General features: G+C 42.0%; 1 protein-coding gene across 1 annotated transcript in view; it reads right to left on the bottom strand.

Moving 5' to 3' along the window:
- MYH15 (myosin heavy chain 15) overlaps positions 1 to 20161 on the bottom strand; it is a 45370-nt gene that overhangs the window by 1500 nt on the left and 23709 nt on the right. The window contains exons 22-42 of the mRNA XM_036406291.2: positions 19888 to 20011; positions 19071 to 19207; positions 18438 to 18693; positions 17761 to 18003; positions 16966 to 17142; positions 16301 to 16446; positions 15623 to 15713; positions 14255 to 14644; positions 13188 to 13314; positions 11928 to 12046; positions 11248 to 11444; positions 9865 to 10214; positions 9179 to 9303; positions 7688 to 7803; positions 5520 to 5712; positions 4649 to 4852; positions 3544 to 3669; positions 2986 to 3156; positions 2380 to 2484; positions 1042 to 1137; positions 398 to 535 (exon numbers count right to left, since the gene is read on the bottom strand). Of these exons, the coding sequence (XP_036262184.1) occupies positions 398 to 535; positions 1042 to 1137; positions 2380 to 2484; positions 2986 to 3156; positions 3544 to 3669; positions 4649 to 4852; positions 5520 to 5712; positions 7688 to 7803; positions 9179 to 9303; positions 9865 to 10214; positions 11248 to 11444; positions 11928 to 12046; positions 13188 to 13314; positions 14255 to 14644; positions 15623 to 15713; positions 16301 to 16446; positions 16966 to 17142; positions 17761 to 18003; positions 18438 to 18693; positions 19071 to 19207; positions 19888 to 20011 (3631 nt within the window). The remainder of the gene's footprint in view (positions 1 to 397; positions 536 to 1041; positions 1138 to 2379; positions 2485 to 2985; positions 3157 to 3543; positions 3670 to 4648; positions 4853 to 5519; positions 5713 to 7687; positions 7804 to 9178; positions 9304 to 9864; positions 10215 to 11247; positions 11445 to 11927; positions 12047 to 13187; positions 13315 to 14254; positions 14645 to 15622; positions 15714 to 16300; positions 16447 to 16965; positions 17143 to 17760; positions 18004 to 18437; positions 18694 to 19070; positions 19208 to 19887; positions 20012 to 20161) is intronic.

Genomic DNA, 20161 nt, shown 5'->3' with positions numbered 1-20161 from the left:
AAGAGCAATGTTAAAATATCTAATGTAATACCCAGGTTCTATTACATACATAGAAATCTCCATCATCAGGGAAAAAAAAAGGTGGAGTCTTTTAATATCCCTTGCAAAAAGAAACCCCAAAACCCAAAACAAACCCACCAAATCACCAATTCTGCTTCTGCTGCTGAGAACAGAGGTTAAATGACAACAAAAATACAGAAAATATATTTTGTCCAAGGGTCAGATTGCTGTCCTACAGGGTTAAATTAATATTAAAATAAAGGGCAGAGTGAAACAGAACAAATGTAGAAACCCAAGAATTTATCCTAGTCTACACTACTTTCAGAGATATAACAGATACAGAGGACCCACTATTTTGTGTTAAACACTCACATCTACCCCATACATATGACCATACCTTTTTCATGCCAATGTCTCTTGACTTGCTCCTCAGCTTATTAACTTGAGATTCAGCTATTTCAGCCCTCTCTTCAGCATCATCCAGATCATGTTGCTGTTTTCTGTACTTTGAGAGGTACAGATTGGCTTGAGCTTCCTGTTGAGAAAAAAGAGTGCAGCTGATTTCCTCCTGTCCACATGAAACAAAGCTTTTAATTTCAAGTGGGATGGAAAGTGCTCAGCATGAGTAGGTAACAGCTGTATGGGTACCACTTGCCTCCTGCAGAACTGAGATTGTTGTTTTACAGAGTTGGTATTTCTAGTGGCATTTTCCAAGTGAACTAAGAGGCTTTCAATGTGTCTTCTGAGGGGCTAGGAGGGGCTGAGGGCTGTTTATTCCCTTCCTCCCCTTCTCTTGCAAATTATACTGCAATCTTAGGATAAAATGGAATACTTTTTCTTAAGTACAATCAACACATATGCTATATATTTTACTTTATATATAATATAAATACAGTTTTATATGCAGGGCTTATATAGATATGAAAATAATTATTTATGGGCACAAAATGTGTCTTTGTACTAGAAATTTCTATGGATAAAACACTGTAAGTTTAGAACAATACATATCTCAGAGGTAAAAAGATCCAGATAGTTACTTACAGCTTCCTCTGCTTGGTGCTTGTAACTCTTCACTTTTAATTGTAGCTTGTCAATCAGATCCTGCATCCTGGCAAGATTCTTCTTATCTTCTTCTGACTGTATCAAAACATCATTAATTGTGTTGATAGAGTAAAAAGGCTTAAAGCATCTACCACAATACAATAATTATGGATGCCATATCTTATAGCTCAAAGCACAAACTAGCCATGTCCAAATTTCTACATCATCATTGAAGATGTGTGTGTAGGGGTGAAAACTTGAGACTACCCTTCCCATGTATAGATGCGTAAATATAAATGTATATAAAGGAAGATATCTATGCGGACACGCTTTTAGAGGTGTGCAGATACACACAGGCAGAGTTCCTTGCTCGGGGGTGAGGAGCATGCTTGTCATTATAAAGCATGTCATTACATATTGAAGCAGATACGGGAGAGCCTAGAACTGTGTAATTTGCATAATTTGAAGTTTGATTCGCAGGCATTTCTGGTTAAAAAAGCCTAGTTTAAGCTGTCATGCTCCACAAGCAGAGGGACCAGCTAATTCTGCCTGCACACTGCATTAACAAAAAAAACCTTCAGCTTCTCATACAAAAGTCAAAGTAAAACAACAGGTAGGAGGCTAAATAATCTCCTAAGGCAGATGGATGGGTTTATCTTCTTAATGTTGTTCAAAGAAAAAGGGTAAGTGCTATGTGCTGCAGGCTTTTTTTCAAGGCCAAGCAGCATGAGCAGCTGTTAGCAAACCTGCAGGAGGCTCAAGACTAGACCCTGCTGCTCAGTAATAGAGCTCTGGGACTCAGCAACCCTACACTGAACAGGGCATTAGAGCCACTGAATCCTTCTGGCTCCTTTTAGCAACAGCAGCACAGCTGAGAGGGAGCTGGGCTCTTTCTTCCCTTGCATTGTAAACAGTCTACATTGAAGCCTGTTCCATATTAATGCTGTGCTAAAAATGTCCAAATCTCAGCAACAGAGGCTTTCTAACATTAGTTACAGCAAATCAGGCAAGAGGATGATGATCACTGGCACAGGATGCCTGGAGAAGCTGTGGATGCTCCATGCCTGGAAGTGTTCAAGGTCAGGTTGGATGGGGCTCTGAGCAGCCTGGTGTAATGGAAGGTGTCCCTGCACATGGCAGGGGCATTGGAATGAGATGATCTCCAAGGTCCCTTCCAACCCGAAGCATTCTGTGATGGAAGCCATAGGGAGATAGTCCTCCTGTGCCTAAAGCTTCCAGCAATCAGAAAGCTCTGACTAAGGCCATCCATCCTCCTTTACTATAACCCTGAGGCTATTAATGATGTGTCTTGCCAGTTGCCTGGTGGTTACTGCATACCTGGTAAGTCAGCTCCTTTATGCGTCTCTCAAATTTGCGGGCTCCTTTTTGGGCGTCTGAATTGCGACGGAGTTCAGTCTCAAGTTCATTCTCCAGCTCACGAACCTGCAAAAAAGGAAAAACCCTTGCCATTATGCTACATATATGTAAAGCAGTACATAATTTGGTTCACAGTTCAAGAAATGCTAGGTATCTCCATAGTGTCAAATTTCAGGAAGAGATCAAAATGTCACCTTTGCCTCAGTTTTTTCATAAAAGTATTCCAGTTGCACCATCAGTCAGAGGTGCAGACATGTGCAAAGGCCAAAAATGTTTAACCAAAGCAAGCATTGGGAGACACTTTTGCTGTTTTTAAGTGCTGGGGCTTTTAATTATTTTTTAATCAAGGCCTTTGTTCATAGCTGGAACAAAGGCTGGTCAGCAGCTCATAGCTGGATGGGGAAGCATGTCTCCAAGAACTGCTCACCTGCATTTTGTGAAACAGAGGAAAGTGTCCATACTACCCCTTCTTGGCTTCTGTGAACTTACCAGGCAGCACTAGGCTACCGATGTGGTGCCAGTTCTATAAGCAGGAGGTAGTGGTCTGAAGTTGGATCACAAACTTACTCTGGATTCCAGTTTTTGGATCTGCTTCTTGCCACCTTTCAGAGCTATTTGTTCTGCTTCATCCAGTCGCTTCTGGAGGTCTTTAATGGTTTGCTCCATGTTTTTCTTCATTCTCTCTAAATGAGCACTAGTATCCTGCTCCTTTTTGAGCTCCTCAGCCATCATTGCTGCCTGAAAAACAACCACATTTTACAGGAAATCCCATATGCTGCTGGATTATGATTTAGAATAAATGGTGGAAGATCAGTCCTAAACTATCCCTTATTTGGATTATTCACTCTAGCCAAAGCTCCACAGAATACCTTCCATGTGCATACCTTGCCTGGACTGAGAAAATGGAAGGACAGAAAAATCTTGGAGGCCTTTTTCCCCCTCTCTGTTCTAATGCTTTTATTTAAGATTCCACCTCTCCCTTTTTCTTGTTTTCTTTATCCCTGTGCTTTACCACTAGGGTTCTTGTTTACAATGCCTACAAGTAAACCTATGACATTCACTACACTATAGTGTCCGTAGATGCTGTGGTATGAAAAGAAGTGAGCAAGGAACCAGCCTACTTACATCTGTGATTGCTTTCTTGGCTTTTTCTTCTGCATTCCGGCACTCCTGGAGTGATTCTTCCACTTCATTCTGCATCTGGGAAATGTCACCCTCCAGCTTCTTCTTTTGATTGATCAGGCTTGTATTCTTTTATTAAGTTTTCCCCAAATGAATAGTGGAAAAGGAGGAAAAGTGATGATTAGAGACAATTCCTCTAAATACCATAGCACACCAAGGCTTCTTGATTTTTGCCACTTCTGGATTACTCAGAGCAATATTTGGGAATGGAAACACAGGTATGTGGTAAGGGCTGCCTTGACCAGCAGAGGTAGTTTCAAACTGAAGAAATATTAACAATACTCTCAAAGCTGTAAATATTCAGATTTTGATTCAGATGAAATAATAAGCAATAGGCTGAAATAGAAGAATTAATAAGGCTGTTCATTTTGGCAAATTAATGATCCTTAATCACCCAGTGATGTGAATAAAACAATATCACCAATGGAGATAACACTGGAGAAAACACTGCAAAACATTGCCAGCCTGTAGCACATTTTCATTTCTTTGTGACCATTATTTGGTGAAGAGAAGCTTTGGTTTTTAGTAAAAATGCTGTCAAGTCAGGAGAGCCCCTCCATGGCACCCAAGAAATGGCAGTGTCCACCTGGACAACATCCAAAGGCTGATCTCAGTGGAGACCTGCAGGCACAGAGGGCACTTTGCTGCAGGTGGGTTCCTGTGGTTTCCTGCCCTGCATCATTTCTCTATTGTGAGAGTCCAGCCCTGGGTTTTCACTGCTGAGTAACATCACAAAAGCAGTTCCTGCATTGCTCTCCAGAGAAACGCCTCACTGTCCAGGATATGGCTTAACTAAAGCAGGAAACTGGTTTTACTGCAGGGAAGAATGAAAGAAATCAAATTTTTCTGGAAGCTGTTTAAAGCAGTTGGATGAATCATCTGTTCCAGCTAACTTGGAGTCAGGTGGCACATCCCCAGAGTGACTTAACTCCTCTGCCTCTGGAGGGATGCCAGGGTGTGTTTGACTTGTGGTGGCCATGGACAGTGTCAGTGATCAGCAGAGAAGGCTCAGGTTAACCAGTGAGGGAGAGGGCACAGAAAAGCCAACCTGACTGTGAAGCAGGTTCACACGTTCAGTGGCTTCCAGCAGTTCATGTTCTGCCAGCTTCCTTGCCCGTTCAGTCTGGTCCAGCAAAGCCCTCAGCTCATCCAGCTCTGACTGGAGAAGGTTGTTTCTCCTGTCAGAGACTGCCAGCTGCTCCTTCAGATCTTCGTTCACATGTCCTGAGTCATCCAGCTGCACCTGAAGCTCCTAAAATAAAGCAACACAACCCCATTTCAAGCCTGTGTCTTTATATCAGAGAAACACAGATTGCAGCAGCTACCTGGGATCAGCCTCAAGAATTTCAGTGCTTTTAAAATTTATTATATTTTTATTTTATTTCCAAACTGTAAGCTGAATAGCTTTTGTGGTATGTGGTGCAACGGAGGAAAAAAAAATCTGTGTTCTCAAATCTCTAAGAACTGGTGGTTCTGGAAGAGGAGACAACAGAAAAGGTGCCTTGGCAAGAAACACTTTTTTTTTTTTTAAGCTATTACAAATGTTGACACAAACAACAAAGCTGAATATACACACAGTCCCTGTACTCTGAACAACCCACTTGCTCTGCTTCTTTTAAAAGCCTTGCAAGCTCACAAGAAAATCACAGGTTTTCTGTTCCTCATGCTGTAGCTTTCTGCCCCTGCAAGAGGCTGCAGCCAGCAAGGGTTTTATGACTGGATCTCATCTAGCTTGTATGCATGTCTGAGAAGAAATCCACATTTCAGTATTCTCTTATGCTAGACATGATCACCAAGGCTTTCCCTTTATATTGCTGGGAGCAGCTTCTCTCTTAATTACCATTCACCACTGGTGGTTTGTTCTGTACCAAGGGAACCCAGCCTATCAGAACTGCTGGGTGCTTGGGGGGTACCAGTACCTTTATTTGTGTCTGCAAGACTCTTGCTGACTTGGTTGCTTCTGCAGCATGCCTGTTAGCATGGCTGAGCTGGATTTCCATCTCATTGAGGTCCCCTTCCATCTTCTTCTTAAGCCGGATGGCCTCGTTTCTGCTGCGGGCTTCAGAGTCCAAGGTGGACTGCAGTGTGTCTATGGCACGTTGCTGGTTTCTCCTGAAAAGGACATGAAGGGTGAATGGAATGATTTTCCTCTCTGTTCAGGGACACAGAAGTACTTGCAGCAGTACTTTACTTTCTGAAATGTCTCCCCTCCAGAAATAGTGTATTTCTGACTAGTGACATAGGTAGCACACATACATAGCATGCATAGTTTGCAGTGCCTCACTGCTGTCTAACTGGCTGGTGTGCTTCACACCCTCAGCTAACTCCTGATCTGTAAGCACCTCTAACATCCTTCTCTGTGTTTCCTTTGGCAGTACTGGAGCAAGGAGTGCTCTCAGAGCTCTTGTAAACACAAGCAAGTATGGATTTCAACCTGACAAGAAGCACTTCCAGTCCAACAGTCACTTAGTAAAATATTTACTGAATAATTTCCTGGAATGATTTACATCTCAGCCTTTTGCTGAAGGCATTAGTGGAGGGGATTAATCAAAATGAAGTTAGGTTGCTATGTTCTAAGTTCTAGGTGCTCTTTATAGTAAATGGCATGGAAATAATTGTAGTAAAAGCTACAATTTATTGTGTCTTAAAATAGATGTCAAAAAAATTTTTCTTGTGCTAATTATAAGGGGATTGATTCATTCATACAAATCTGTGTTACAGACATCTAAATTTAGAAGTGATTAAACCCACCAGCCTGGTCCCCCTGGGAAAGGCAGCTTAATGTCAATTTAAAGACAAAGCAGATACAAACAGCCTAATTTTCTTGATTCTGTAACAGAGAAATCCTACAATGAAAGTTTTTCTCTCTTACAACCGGAAAGTTGCTCAAAGCGCAGAATATGACACACATGGAAACATTTATTTCACTGCTGGCCAAGTTCTGCTGAAAGTGTAGGAATTCTGGGAAATCACCAAGTCAACAAGATAAAACTTGAGAGCTTTATTGCTTCAGCAAGATACTGAACTGTGCCCAAGATTCCCAGAAATCAACACAGAATGTCTGCTGAACACTCATTGTGAAGCTGAAGCAAAATGCACTGAGTAGCACAGCTTGTCTTGAGATCTCTGCTATCCAGACATCTGCAGGACACCAGAAGGTGAAAGGGCCAAAATATTCTTGGTTTTGAAGCAATTAACATATCAGTCCCTCTGGGTATGCTGGCCATAGTGGGCCTTGGACTTCCCCTTCCCTACCCTTTAGCCTATCAATATCCAATAACATGATTCTTGAAATAATGACATTACAACACTGACTAATTCAAGGCTGAAGTTTGCTGAATAACTGCACAAACACATAGGCTAGCACAGCCTCCTCTTAAGGGTATAACTCTTTAGACTGGCTTTTCTGCTGGGTGGGAGGGGAAAGACAAAAGACCCATCCTTCTCTCACCTAATTGCTTTCCATTTTTTCCTATTTATCCATCTTACCTGCAAGTTCCTCTCCTGTTTCATTCACACTTTCTACATGTCTGCAATTCTCACTGCTTACCCAAATGGTGTACACATAATAGCAAGCTCCTCACATCCTCCCACACTCAGTGTAGCTGTAATTGCATAAATTAACTAAATGCCCTCAGATGACATGGGTTTGAGCGCCATTGAGGCAAGTACTGCTGATTTTGCCTGGGGGTCTCCTTGGGAGGCAGCCATCCCACACAGGATTAGGAGATCCTGTGTGGATCTCTAGACCTACTTACCTCCATACTGTCAACATACAGAGTAGTGGCCCTGGTCTGCTGTAAATTGATTATGCCAGCCAGTTTTTTTACAGCTGCAGTGTGTTATGCACGGTGGGTTTAATGGCACACTGTCTGAGACTGATCTGACAGGAATATTTGAAGTGAGCAAGGGAAATGTGGCAGGGCTAGCCTTTGGCAGATAGTCAGAGGTGTCTTGGTTTCTGGTACGGACAGTATCTGCCTATGCCGGCATAACTACCTGTGGTGTGCTTAACTGCCTTGGGTCCTGAGAATAGTTCCAGTCTTTTCAGACTTTTTCCTTAAACATGCTGCTTCCTGCACAGTACCTTATATTTTCCATTTCTTCCTCCTTTTCTGTCAGTTTCCTTTCAAACTCTGCTTTAACCTGAGAAAGTTCAAGCTGAAAACGAAGGGTCTTACTTTCTTCATGTTCCAAAGCTCCCTGAAATAGAAAACACCAAGAGCTTGCAAACCAGGAATTGATTTTTTTTTCCCAAACTACAAACAGCAGCACAAACATGATCCCTTCACACTTCTCTTCCTGTTTCCTCCTCCTCTCTCTAGGCAAGGGCACAAGTGGCTTACATGGCAAAACAACGCATTTATTTGCCTTCTAATGCAAGCTGACATCTGGAAAACCGAGCAGCAAGCTCCTCGGAGAACAAATTGTTAAACAGTCCACAGCTCACAGAAAACCACCCAAACAACACCCCAACACCTTCAGCTCTGCCTGCATGGTTTTGACATCAACAGATGTTCCCTGCTCCACACCTCTGTACAGATACTCTCTAGAAATTCACAGGCTTGTAAGGGACAGAGATAAGCTAAAACAAGATTGTTGTTGGGAGAGTGAAGGCGTCCACACATCCATCCCCTCCCGCTCACAAAAATCTCTGCAAATCACAAAGTGTTGGAAACTTCCCAGTTACATAATCTTATTAGGCAAGATGACTTCAAGGAAAGAAGTAACAGACATCAGATCTGTATGACAAAATGCAAAAACTCTCTGTTCATTCTTTCCAATTAACATGAAGACAAGTCAGTGAAACAGGAGTGATTTGTTCCTGTCTTTATTCCCACATTTCTCTCATATATAGTAGTGAAGAACTAAGCAGTAGTTAACAGCCCATGAAGAAATAACAAGGCCTCTGACTTTCAGGTCTCGCATAAGCCAGGTTCAGTGTCATTCTGTCTCCCTGCTGCTCTCACTGAACAGGAATGAAAGCACAGAACTGAACATCATATTCTGGGAGGTGTTCTCTGAAGGGTGGAACTGCACAAGCTTAGCACAAGCTTAGCTAGTCTTCCATCAAGAGAATAGGGAAACAGAATGAGGATTGTGAAAACAAAGCTGTACAAAATTCCTGCTGATCTCCAGCCAACATGCAGCAGGTCAGTCAAATACACACATCATGACCATGAGCCACAACATATTAGTGGGAAAGGCAGGTGGAAATTCTTTCTCATCAGCAGTGACTGCCAGAGGCTCAAATTCACAAGAAAGGGAGAAAATCTGCATTAACACATTTCTTTCACATTAAGAGTAAGATACATCATCAATTTGTTAGTTCCTAATATCACTGAGTTTTAGGAAGCCATTCCACACAGTCCAGGAAAGTAAACTGTGCCCCTTAGATCCCTCAAGAACTGATATATTCTTCCCAGCAAGGGAAACTTTTTGACAGAGTATATAATCAATCTCCACATCTCAGAGCTGTGGAAGGAAGACATGCTCTGGGAAAGTAGGGCAGATGAAAATGATGGAAAATCCTGATAAAGACACCTTCTTCCTTTTCCCTTGAGCTTTCTTTCCTTACCTCTGCTTCTTCTAGAGCCAGCTGAACTTCTGACTTCTCTTGCTCAACCTGCTTCTTGATTTTTTCTATTTCATGGAGGCTCTTGTTTCCTTCACTAATCTGATTGGTCAGATCAGAAATCTCCTCTGAAACAGAAGAGGAATGGATGGATTTAGCAAACAGAGAGTTTGGAACATCCTGCAATTCATGGAGTGTGAATAGAGGACCTATGCCTCAAACTGCTACCTCAAGGGCTCCTCTGTACAAAAGCCCTGCCTTACTTTCACTTACAGCAAGATTTTTTACCTGAACAACTTGAAGGCACAGCTTTTCTTGTGAATGCTTTTTTAAGTGGCTATAGTGATTTAGTTTTTATCTGTGATCTGTAGGTTAGGAACACCATGCTCTGCTCTTTAGGCTTCATCCACTGCACCTCTATCATCTTTCTTGTTCCTCCCTTAAGACTGCCTCCTCTGCCAGTGAGTTTCATTGACAGGGAGGCAAAGGGAAGCCTTCTCTGCTCTGGCCATACCAGTCTCCATGTGCAAAACATTCACTGGCAGCATCAGTGTCTCAAATGACATCAGAAAGCTCATCTCAGGATGAGATAAATATCTTTCTTCACAGCTGCTACAGGGCACCTGCATCCCTCCAGCCATCTGCTGATGTGGCTCTTGCACTGGCTGCAGGACCTGAATGAAGCCTACCTTGGAGGTTCTTGTTTTCCCTTTTCAAAGTCTCCAGGTGGTCCAGTGTCTCCTCATAGGCATTCTTCAGCTTGAAGAGCTCAGTGCTGAGGCCACGGGCCTCCTTCTGGGAAGCCTCCAGCTCTGCCTGTGACTCCTCGTACTTCTGCTTCCAGTCACTGATGATCTTGTCAAAACCACGCTGCTTCTTGTCCAGCGAGGCAGCTGCTGAGTTGGCCTTCTCCAGGTCAATCATCATGTCTTCCAGTTCATTCTGCAGCCTGTGCTTTGTCTTTTCCAGAGAGGAGCACTTGGCATTGGCTGCCTCAATTGCTTCCTCAGCCTCTTGCAGGCGAGCAGCAAGCTTCTTCCTACCAGGTGGGAAGACACAGGGAAATGAACAAGTGTCACTGTGGCTGTGTTATCCAGAAAAACTGATACCAAAGCAGTAACTCAGTAAATCAGTTCTGAAAGAGAAAACAGGGAGGGGGGGAGGATATGGATGGGGCAAGGGGAAGAGGAACAGAAAGGGAAGCTGACCCTCTAGAGAGAAGGGGCTATGATGGGAAAAAATGGCTTAAATTATGAATACTGGTATGTGGCAAAACATTTTGTTGTGTGTCTGTGAATATTTGAAATTGACCTCCTGAACTCTCAGGCACCAGCTAGCTACTTACTAGCTGTAACCAGTACAGGCTGGTTGTAAACTTTTTATAAGACCTCCTCTAAATGACAGTGTCATTTTCCTCCAATTAAGAGATATGAGACAACCACCAGTTAGGAGGCTGGTCATGCCCTGGGCTTTTGTTCATAGACTATTTAGATTGGGAAAATAGGGAGTCCTGGCAAGAAGAGGTGCTGGAAAGAAAGGATGACCTAGAAAGAGGATTGTGGAGATACTACATTAAGAAAATATGCTGAAAGTGTGGTAAGATCATCCTGTAGATCAGAGATGTGCAGAGGTAGAATTTGGTGATGTTCAGAGACCTTGCCCAGCAACCTGAGCCTGGTAACTGGGAGCAGCTGTACAGTGTGAACCAACATGACTTTCTGCCCTACTTTCCCAGGGCAGCCTCCCAGTGGGAAAGGACGTCAAGACCAAGGAAACAGTACTGGGCCGGGACAAAGTAAGAGAATGTGACGTAACTAAGTAGGACTATCTAATTTTGTTGGCTCTCAAATTAACCCCTGTATCCACAGCCCCTGCTCCAGAGACAAGCACTCAGCAGAAATATTGACCTGCCCAAGCAATAAGAAGAACAGAAGGACAGCCCCAAATTACAGCATTGAGTCAGAGGGACTTTCCAACCAGGAAATTCTCCAACCCTATTTCCTTAGCACACAATAAGACCCGGTGAGCACAGTTCTGCCAGTCAAGGGCATACTGAAGCCCTCATAACTCACTTGGCATCTTCCAACTCCTCAGTTCTCTGAATGGCATCAGTCTCATACTTTGTTCTCCACTGTGCCACTTCTGCATTTCCCTTGGAGAGAGCCCGCTGCAGCTCTGCCTTGGCTTCCTGCTCCTCCTCATACTGTTCTCGCAAGAGATCACAGTCATGCCTGGCTGCTTGCAGGGCATGAGCCAGGGCATTTTTGGACTGCAGGAATAGAAAGGCCACAACATTCCAATGTTACCTAGAGCAAAACTAAAACAAACAGCCCCTAGAAATTCAAATGGAAGCTTAAGCTTCTTTTTTCCTTTTTGCCTCTGTCTTTGACAGTCCAGGTCAAGTGAGGTGAAAATTGTTTGAAGTTATCCCTAACTAGTGACATGAGGAGAAAGCTATCAAGACTGAGGATAATTTAACAACTTTGGAGAAACAACACAAACTTTTAACATGTAAGATCTGAGATTTTGACTGTCCTCCTGGGTAAGTTTCATTTAGCATTTATGTATGCCAATGATTTTCCCAAACTCTTCTCTTGTGACGTGCCTCAGTCTGGGGCAGGAACTTAGATCAGTACAATTAGTAGAAATCATTGTCACGCCTATGCCTCATTTCAGATTTTATCTAGGCTACATGAATATGAACACTTTTTGCAACTCTATTTCAAGGAATAGGACACAGATAAAGAATTACCTTGGTTTCCTCTTCTAGCTGTCTCTTAAGTTCTTCTATCTGTTGTGTAAAGGATGTTTTTCCCCGGGACAGCTGACTTATCAGTGACTCCTTCTCTTCAAGTTGTCTAGTAAACTCACCTGCCACAAGATTTGACAAATAAACAAACAAACAAAAAAAGAGCAAGATGATGAATGACAAAGTTGCAGTCAAAAACAGTTGTTCCACCTGTTCAATTCTGCTGAGGAAAAGAACACACTGTGATTGTGATTGACCTGTTGTGAAGCTTCTTCCAAAGTTGTAACTTTTGGATACTTTTGGAAAAACCAGGATAATTTTTCTCAGATTTTCTTTTTTTTCTCCCCTTTTTTTTTTTTTTTGGGTGGGTTTAATGACTTTAGTTTTCTTGTTTGGTCAGTTGGGGTTTTTTGTACTGTTAATAGCTTGATTCATTAATTTTACTTCAGTTTGTGGATCAGACTAGACTGATGCTTACTTTCAAGGGTGGTTGTAGCTGGTTTTACTTTTTTCACTGTTTAATATTACTTTTCCACAGACTTCTTTTCAGAGGGCTGCAAAGCACCCTGAGAACCTCACAAAGACCAGTATACAGAACAGATGAATACATAAGGAAAACTTCATTTGGCACAGGAAGTGTGTCACTGCAGGGTGAAAACCACAGTCTTACAGGAGACACAGAAGTTACAACTAACAGTAAATGAAAAATATGTCTTTGCAAATACACAGAACAATGGTATCTGATGAGAATGCAGAAATTAAATAATACTGCTTTAGCCAGAAAGGTAGCAAGAAGTTAGAGGATATGTGGTATTTAGAAGATATGTGAATATCTTCTAGGGTACAATGCTCAAGGTCAGGCTGAGGAAGATGGGATTCACACAGGCCCAACTCCTTTTCCCTCCAGTATTTCTAGATGCACATATCCTGTTCCTGAAACAATAGGTACCTAGGCAGCCTGGCACATCCTGGGTTCCGAGCTGGCACATCCATTTTGGCTCATGAGACGGTATCACTGTATGCTGATAAATGTGGGTATAGGTTTGTTTTAAAAGCCAGTCCAAGGCAAGGTGTCCCCACCAAGGTTATAAGAATACTGAGGATAGAAATGTCAAAAGACACAAAGCTACTGCTCCACTCAGCAATCCCAATCCTGCCACCTTCAGAGCAGATGCCATTGCAGAATGCATCTCCCTGATGCAGTACAGAGGTGCCCTGATAAATTCCTGGGAAATACTCTATCTGGGCAGAACATACACATACCATTCTCACTCTGGAGTTTAGTCTTTTGGGTAGTGAGATCATTCATGAGGCGAGTCATTTCCTCCAGTTTTGTTTTTGTCTCGTTCAGATGGTCTTCATAAGTGCGACAAAGCTTCTCTGCATTGGCCTAATGGGAATCAGGAGAAAAGACAAAGAAAGTTGCAGCCTCCAGGCAATTATTTGGAAGCTCTAGCCTTCAAAATGTATCATTTTTTTGTGTGTTTGTCTTTCAGAGGAATGGCAGATCACAAAGACACAAATATCACAGTAGTAGAGCAGGGAGGAGCAGCCCCATGTCTACGATCCCAGGACATGGGACTCCCTATTAGATCTCCTTCCCCATTTGTGTTCCCTGAACTGTGTTCTGGATGTAAGCAACAGTGTAAAAAGGCTCTACAAGATCTTCAGCAGCGGTCACATGCTATGAAGTTCAGGCATAGCCACTTCATAATTGCTAGATGGGAAAATCACCTCCAATGAAAATTGCTCTACTGATTCCACTTTAATTGCCATTTATCATAAATTGGGTTTGATGACAGCTTTCTAACTCCGAAAATACTGACATTTCTTTTCCTCACTTGCACTGAAAGAAATCTATTTCGAGTGCTCTGAAAGCTACTGAGATTATCTACTCAGGAAACAAAATCCACAATTCTGCTGTAGGAAGTGAAAATGCATTGTGCGATCATGCAAGCCTTTGCTTGCACTCTGTGCTAACATGGATCAAAACTATGAACCAAGGGCAGGATCTGAAAGGACTCTGCTTAGGGGGAGAGATATGGCATCACTCCAGTTGTCACCAGCCTGGAGAAGCCTAATTTGGCATGTTTTTGTGCCCTGAGATGCATGGATAAATAATATGCCTGGGACTGAAACACTGTGTGCTTCAGACAGGCCATCTTAATTGCTGTCCCATCTCTAGGGAAGAAGGGTTGTACCACCAGCTGGGTAAGGGAGACATGATGCAAGACACCACCTTCTGAAGCACTTCAGCCATAGCAGGTGTCCTGGGAAACCTTCAGACCAGCCTTAGCTACCCATGACTTTGGAAGCCTCAGGACCCTTACTTTTCCCTTGACCATCTGCTCCATGTTGGATGAGAGATCATCCACTTCCATCTTCAGCTCGCTTTTCTCCTTCTCCAGTTTCTGCTTGACCCTCTGCAGGTTGTCCAGCTGCTCCCCCATCTCGGCCACACTGTCTGCATGCTTTTTCCTCAGTGTGGCGGCCGTGGCCTCGTAGTGCAGCGTGGCCTCCTCCAGGTCCCGCCGCAGCTTCAGGAACTCTGCCTCGCGCTTCTTGTTCATCTCCAGCTGGGCAGCTGTGGCTCCCCCAGCCTCCTCAAGCCGCTCACTCAGTTCCTCCAGCTCTCGGGCCAAATCTGATCTCTGCTTTTCCACCTTGGCTCGAGCAGCTCTTTCTGCTTCCAGCTCCTCTTCTAATTCTTCTATACGAGCCTGCCAGAGAAACATGAACACCTTTGGGTCAGTGCCATTCCCATCAGAAGACCATGAGGCACCTTACAAACTGTTAAACCCTCTGCCAGCCCACATTTTACCTCACTGCAGAAGCTCAGCAGTTAATGGACTTGCCCATTTGTGCCAGTAAATCAGATCCTGAGCTACAGTAATGATGGTGAGTCACATCTTGCTTGCAGTAGATTGTGCTGCAAGTTCTAATTCAAGACATATAGTTCTAATGCATTGACCTTATGTTCACAGGTCTGACATTCAGCTGAAATACATGTGAGGAGTCACATGCTAGTAGGAGTAACAGCAACAAATTCTCATTTTAAGACTTCCATGACTGCAGTAATTTCTCTCTAGGAGTGTTAAGACAGGGTTTCAATACAGCAGTGTGTAGAACCATATAACGAATAATATTGGAATTATGAATATTTATTGGAAGCAGTCTTTTTTATTACAAGATTATTTTCACCCATCTGCACTTTACATCCAAGTTATACAAATATTCTTTATTAACAAAAAAGGTGGAGCTGTTGTTTTTGGGTCCAGACATTGTGTTTTGACTGTGCTGAATTTCCTCAGCCTTTTAATTTCTATAGAAAATTTTCTGTGTGTTTTTAACCTTTTCTCTAAATTTCAAATCCATGCTTATCACTGAGCTCCTCTCCAGTAACTACCCTCACCTCCATGGTTTGGAACAATATTATTTGCTTAAAACAAAACACCAGAGCCTTTCTGCCTTAACTGAAACCACTACCATTCTGTGGTCATCTGTCCTGCTACTGGGAGGAAATATTATAGAGCAACCATCCTGAGGGAAAAAAGGGATCTGTCTAGGAAGCTATGGAGATGTACCACTTTATGTCTCAAAGAGGAGCTGCAGCTAGCCGTGAAAAGTTTCTGCAAGGTCTTTCAGTGAGGCACAAAGAGAAACTAGTCCTAAGATATACAATAAAAAAGCAAGCTGACCTGAAGCTCCTTGATCTTCTTCTGCAGCTGCATCACTATAGCTTGTTCATCTTCTATCTTGGAATTCAGCTGGCTCATTTCGAATTCTTTCCTGGCACAGAAAGGAAAATCCTACTGTGACAATTTGCCTTGAAGCTTCAAGTTAGGATTTTAAAATTTTTAAAGAGTTGTTCAGTAAAACTTCTAACATATCTAAAAATTAAAACAATTCTCATGTATTGCAATTTGCATGAAAACACATTTTTCTCTGAGCAGCAGTTTCCAAGCCAAGCCTCTGCATGCATTTGTGCAATTATATTTTTGGTTCTTTGTGTCATACAAAAGCAACGCTATTTTCAGACTCAATGGAAAAACATATTTAACAGTCAGGTCTCCTAACAATACTACCACAGTTAGTTAGGATTAACAACTTTATAGAATTTCTTCAGCTTTCTCCTCTAAGCAATGAAAAACATTAGTAAGTTTCTGGGTTGCTTTTTTTAATGTAGGAAAGTTTAATGAATTCTAAAGTTTCAGGTATCATGTACACAAGAGGTTTGTTGCCTCCCTCCTTGGCTACACATTTTCATAATGGAATTTTCTTTCAGCAACCATCAGAGCAGGATGACACACCTGAAGGCTCTTAAATGACATTGTAACTGTGCTGCTTTATTTGGTACAACATAATCAACTTCTTACTTTTTCAGCTTTTCTTCCATCTGCAGTTTATCATTTTCCAAGTCCATGACACTCTCTTGGGTCAGTTTCAAATCCCCTTCCAGTTTGCGTTTTGCCCTTTCTAGATCCATCCTCACTTTCTTCTCTTGTTCCAGTGATCCCTCGAGCTTTAGAAGTAAAGTCACTTAATAAATATATCGAATACAGATGGTTTACAACAGTCAGATGTAGGCTGTGCTCCATTCTAGTGAGCTAGTGCTGAGTTCTAGTGAGCTGTGAAGCAGAAGCACTTAAGCACAAGCATCCTAGTTTACAAGCTTTGTTTTCTAGCAGCCAGTGGGCATATGGGGCTAAAGAAATATAACAAAAGGGTTAGTCCATGCTTTACATTTGTGCAAGCATTACAGTTCTCTTAACAGCAAAGTTCTGTTTGACTTCATGCCAGTTACACTGCAAGCGCAAGTCGGGAGGATTTTCCCTTGTTATTGCAATCCTTTGAAAGGCTGAACACAGATCAATTTTGGTGGTGTTCCTGTAATTAAACCTTTTACAAACAGTACAAGGAGTACATTTCTGAAAGGAGAGGAATATATTTCAAAGGTTTGCAACCTTTCAGGCTCATGGAAGGTCCACTGTAAGTGATGGTCAAACAAGCCTCGTGAAACATAAAGGAAGAGCCAGCTTACATCATCCACTTGCTGTTCCAGTTTCACTTTAGCTTTGCTCAGTGTGTTGACCTTGTCCTCTTCTGCTTGCAGGTCATCTAGAACTTGCTGATGAGATTCCTGCAAGGACTTTTTCTCCTTGGTAAGTTTGCTGATATTCTCATCAAGTGTTGCCATTTCTTCTGTCAGATTTTTGACCTGGATAAGAAAGGAAGATGTGTTTGTAAGACTTTGAAGGAAGGGATTAAATGTCTATCTGGTCTGAATAGTCTCAAATGACTATCTGATCTGAACCTGTAAGCAGGAAAACAAGAGAAAGAAAGGGATCTCTCCCCTCCCAGCACCTCATGGCTTTTTGAGTTAAATTGCCATCAAGGGAGTTAATGTCTGCCAGTTTTTGGTGTGGGGGTAGTACATTATTTCAAACATACTAAATTCCTTTCAGAGTCACTCCTACTGATGGACTCCAGCTTCTGAATCTCTCTGGGAAGAGCAGGAGATGAGCTTTTTCCATTGACAGGCTTTAAGGAGGACATCTGGAGGAGTTCATAGCTATAGCAGAAGATTGTTTACTTTAAAAATACCACAAATAAGTATAATTCTTTAGCTGAAGTGCAGTAAGACTCACTTCAAAAAAAAGGAAACTTAGGCTCAGAGGTAATTTTTACCTCATAAAGTCAAATTACTGTATCTACTGATCCTTCAGTGTGGCCTATGTAACAAACAGTGAAAAACCATCAGAAGACCCATAGCACTTCTCGCAAAGGTAATCCATGCCCAGCCTGTTTTGAATACATGGTGAAATTCTGAATGTACCTTGTTTTCAGTAGCATGTTTCTCTTTCTCTACTTTTGCAAGTGTTATTTCGAGATCATCAATATCCTTCTTGAGCTCAGAGCACTCATCTTCCAGTTTTCTCTTCTTAGAAGTCAGCTCAGAATTCATCTCTTCCTCGTCCTCAACCCTCTCTGTCAGTTCTTTGACTTTGGCTTCCAGCTGAATCTTGGATTTAATCAACAAGTCACAACGTTCCTCGGCATCTGCCAGAGTGTCTTGCTCCTGGTATGGCACAAGGAAGAGAACAGCAATGACTAACCTTTTTTCTCCCTCACTTGTCCCCTAGCCTGTAACTGGTCAGGGAGCCTGATAGAAAGCAACAAAGTAGTGCAAGGAAAATTTTCTACTCTTGATTTCAGAAGACAAGTAATTAACAGAGAAGGATGAGATAGTGGTGAGCATGACTAGTCACATACAAGACTACTTGCATGTGTTACTGATGTGGATAGTACCTTGAACAGAATCTGTAAAGATTTGCACTGTTAGCCCACCTGGTTATATGCTAAAACATAAGAACTTCTATCCACTCTGAGTTTTGGAAAGGCTCTGACAGTATCAACAGCTTATTTTTATTAAATTCCACTAACACTCTAGTCTGTAAACCTTTGAGTTTCAAACAATGTCTAATAAGTATATAAATCTATATGTGCACTCACAGCTTGGAGCTGGAGAAGCAAATCATTTTTTTCCTGAACTAAAGAGACTTGCTTTTCCTCAAGTTCCTTTCTCCGGGCTTCAGATTTTTCCAGGGCCTCCTTCAGTTTCAAGAATTCTTCCTTCATATTGGCCATCTCCTTTTCAGTTTCTGCAGTCTTCAGGAGAGGCTTGATCTTAAAGAAAAGCTTCATCCAAGGCCAGTTCTTGACAGCCATAAAAGCACGGATGTTCCACTGAATTACAAGAAGGGCATCCCTGGTTTAAGAGAAAACAAAAACAACTCCCTAAATTTTAGCCTGAATTGAAAAAGTGAGGGGTTTTGTTTTCATTCTCAGTCAGTTTCATAGTTTTTTTCTGAGCAATATTAGGAACCTTTACTAACTTCTGAGAGATACAAGAAACTTCCTCCAGATCTCTTTATTTTCAGAGACACAAAAAATTTCCAAATCTCATTTTCACCAAAGCTGCAGGCAATTAATATACAGTTGCTATTATTTTTATCACACATACACTTAAAGCTTTTAATTTAGGGTTATCTATAGCCTTAGGGACTGTAATTAATAGCTCTACTTAACTTATAATTAAATGGTAATTACTATTATCTGCTAAGATTTAAGGGGATGCCTTCATACCTGCGCTCCACTATCTTCTGAAACTCAATCCGCATCAATCTGCCGCGCGCTCTGGCCTGGATCATCGTTAAGATTTTCGCAAGTCTCTCATCCCTCATTTCTTCTAGATGGCCCAAGAGACCAGCCTTGAAGAACACCTGGTGCATGCATAGATGTCAGTTAACCAGAAAGAAGGATTTATATCAGAGCTATATTTCAGCTACCTTGCTGAAATGATTCACCCTGTATTCTTATTGACACATTATAACCTAGGCGAGTATAGAGGGCCAAATACTGCTTGCATAAGGGACTTCACTGTACAGTTCCAGAGTTGTTTTAAAACTGGATTTTATCTCCCCAGTTTTGAATAGGCCGAACTACTTTATTGCCACAATACCTTTCAGCTGTGGCAGGGTTCTAAGCAGGTCAGCTGAACCACAGCTCCTGACTCCCAGAAATCCCTACTAATGGGATCATGTGAGAATTCCACATGGCTTCATTTCAAAAGATGCAGCTGATCTTGTAGTCCATCTATGTTTGAATGTACCTATATTATACTAAATAAACTATTGTTTTACTAGGGGGCATGGAGCATCAGCTGGTGTTGTGTCTGCTTGTAGAATTGCTCTAATAAAAGCTCTGTGGGAGCCAGAGAGTTGAATTTCCTCTAGCACAGCTTAGAATTTACTATCACTTTGCTGCTATTTTGCTGGTTTCTTCTATTATTAAATCTCCATTAAACACTACCACCAGAAATTGCAGTGTCCTATTCTGCAAATTAAATACCAGATCTATCACTTTTCTCTTTACATAAGCAATGATAATCTTTTCCGTTTACCTTGGTGTGCCCAAAACGATATTGACTATGGTCAACATCTAAAGATGCCATCAGTTTTTCAGCAGCTTTTCTGCTATCCACAAACTTGTCCTCTGGGATTGCTCCTGGATTCAGGATGCGGTACCTGTTAATAATAAATGAAAAATGTGTAAAATTGGCTTAGATTACATTTTAGGTTTTTTTTCCTCTTCCCCCAAAATGTAAAGAACCCAAACGAAAACACCCAGGGTAATCTCCTGCTATGTATCTACACAGACACAAGGAAGAGCAGAAT

The sequence above is a fragment of the Molothrus ater genome, chromosome 2 (assembly GCF_012460135.2).
Source record: "Molothrus ater isolate BHLD 08-10-18 breed brown headed cowbird chromosome 2, BPBGC_Mater_1.1, whole genome shotgun sequence".
NCBI classification, from domain to species: Eukaryota; Metazoa; Chordata; class Aves; order Passeriformes; family Icteridae; genus Molothrus; species Molothrus ater.
Note: the sequence above shows the minus strand (reverse complement) of the source record. Positions and strands in the feature narration are given on the sequence as shown.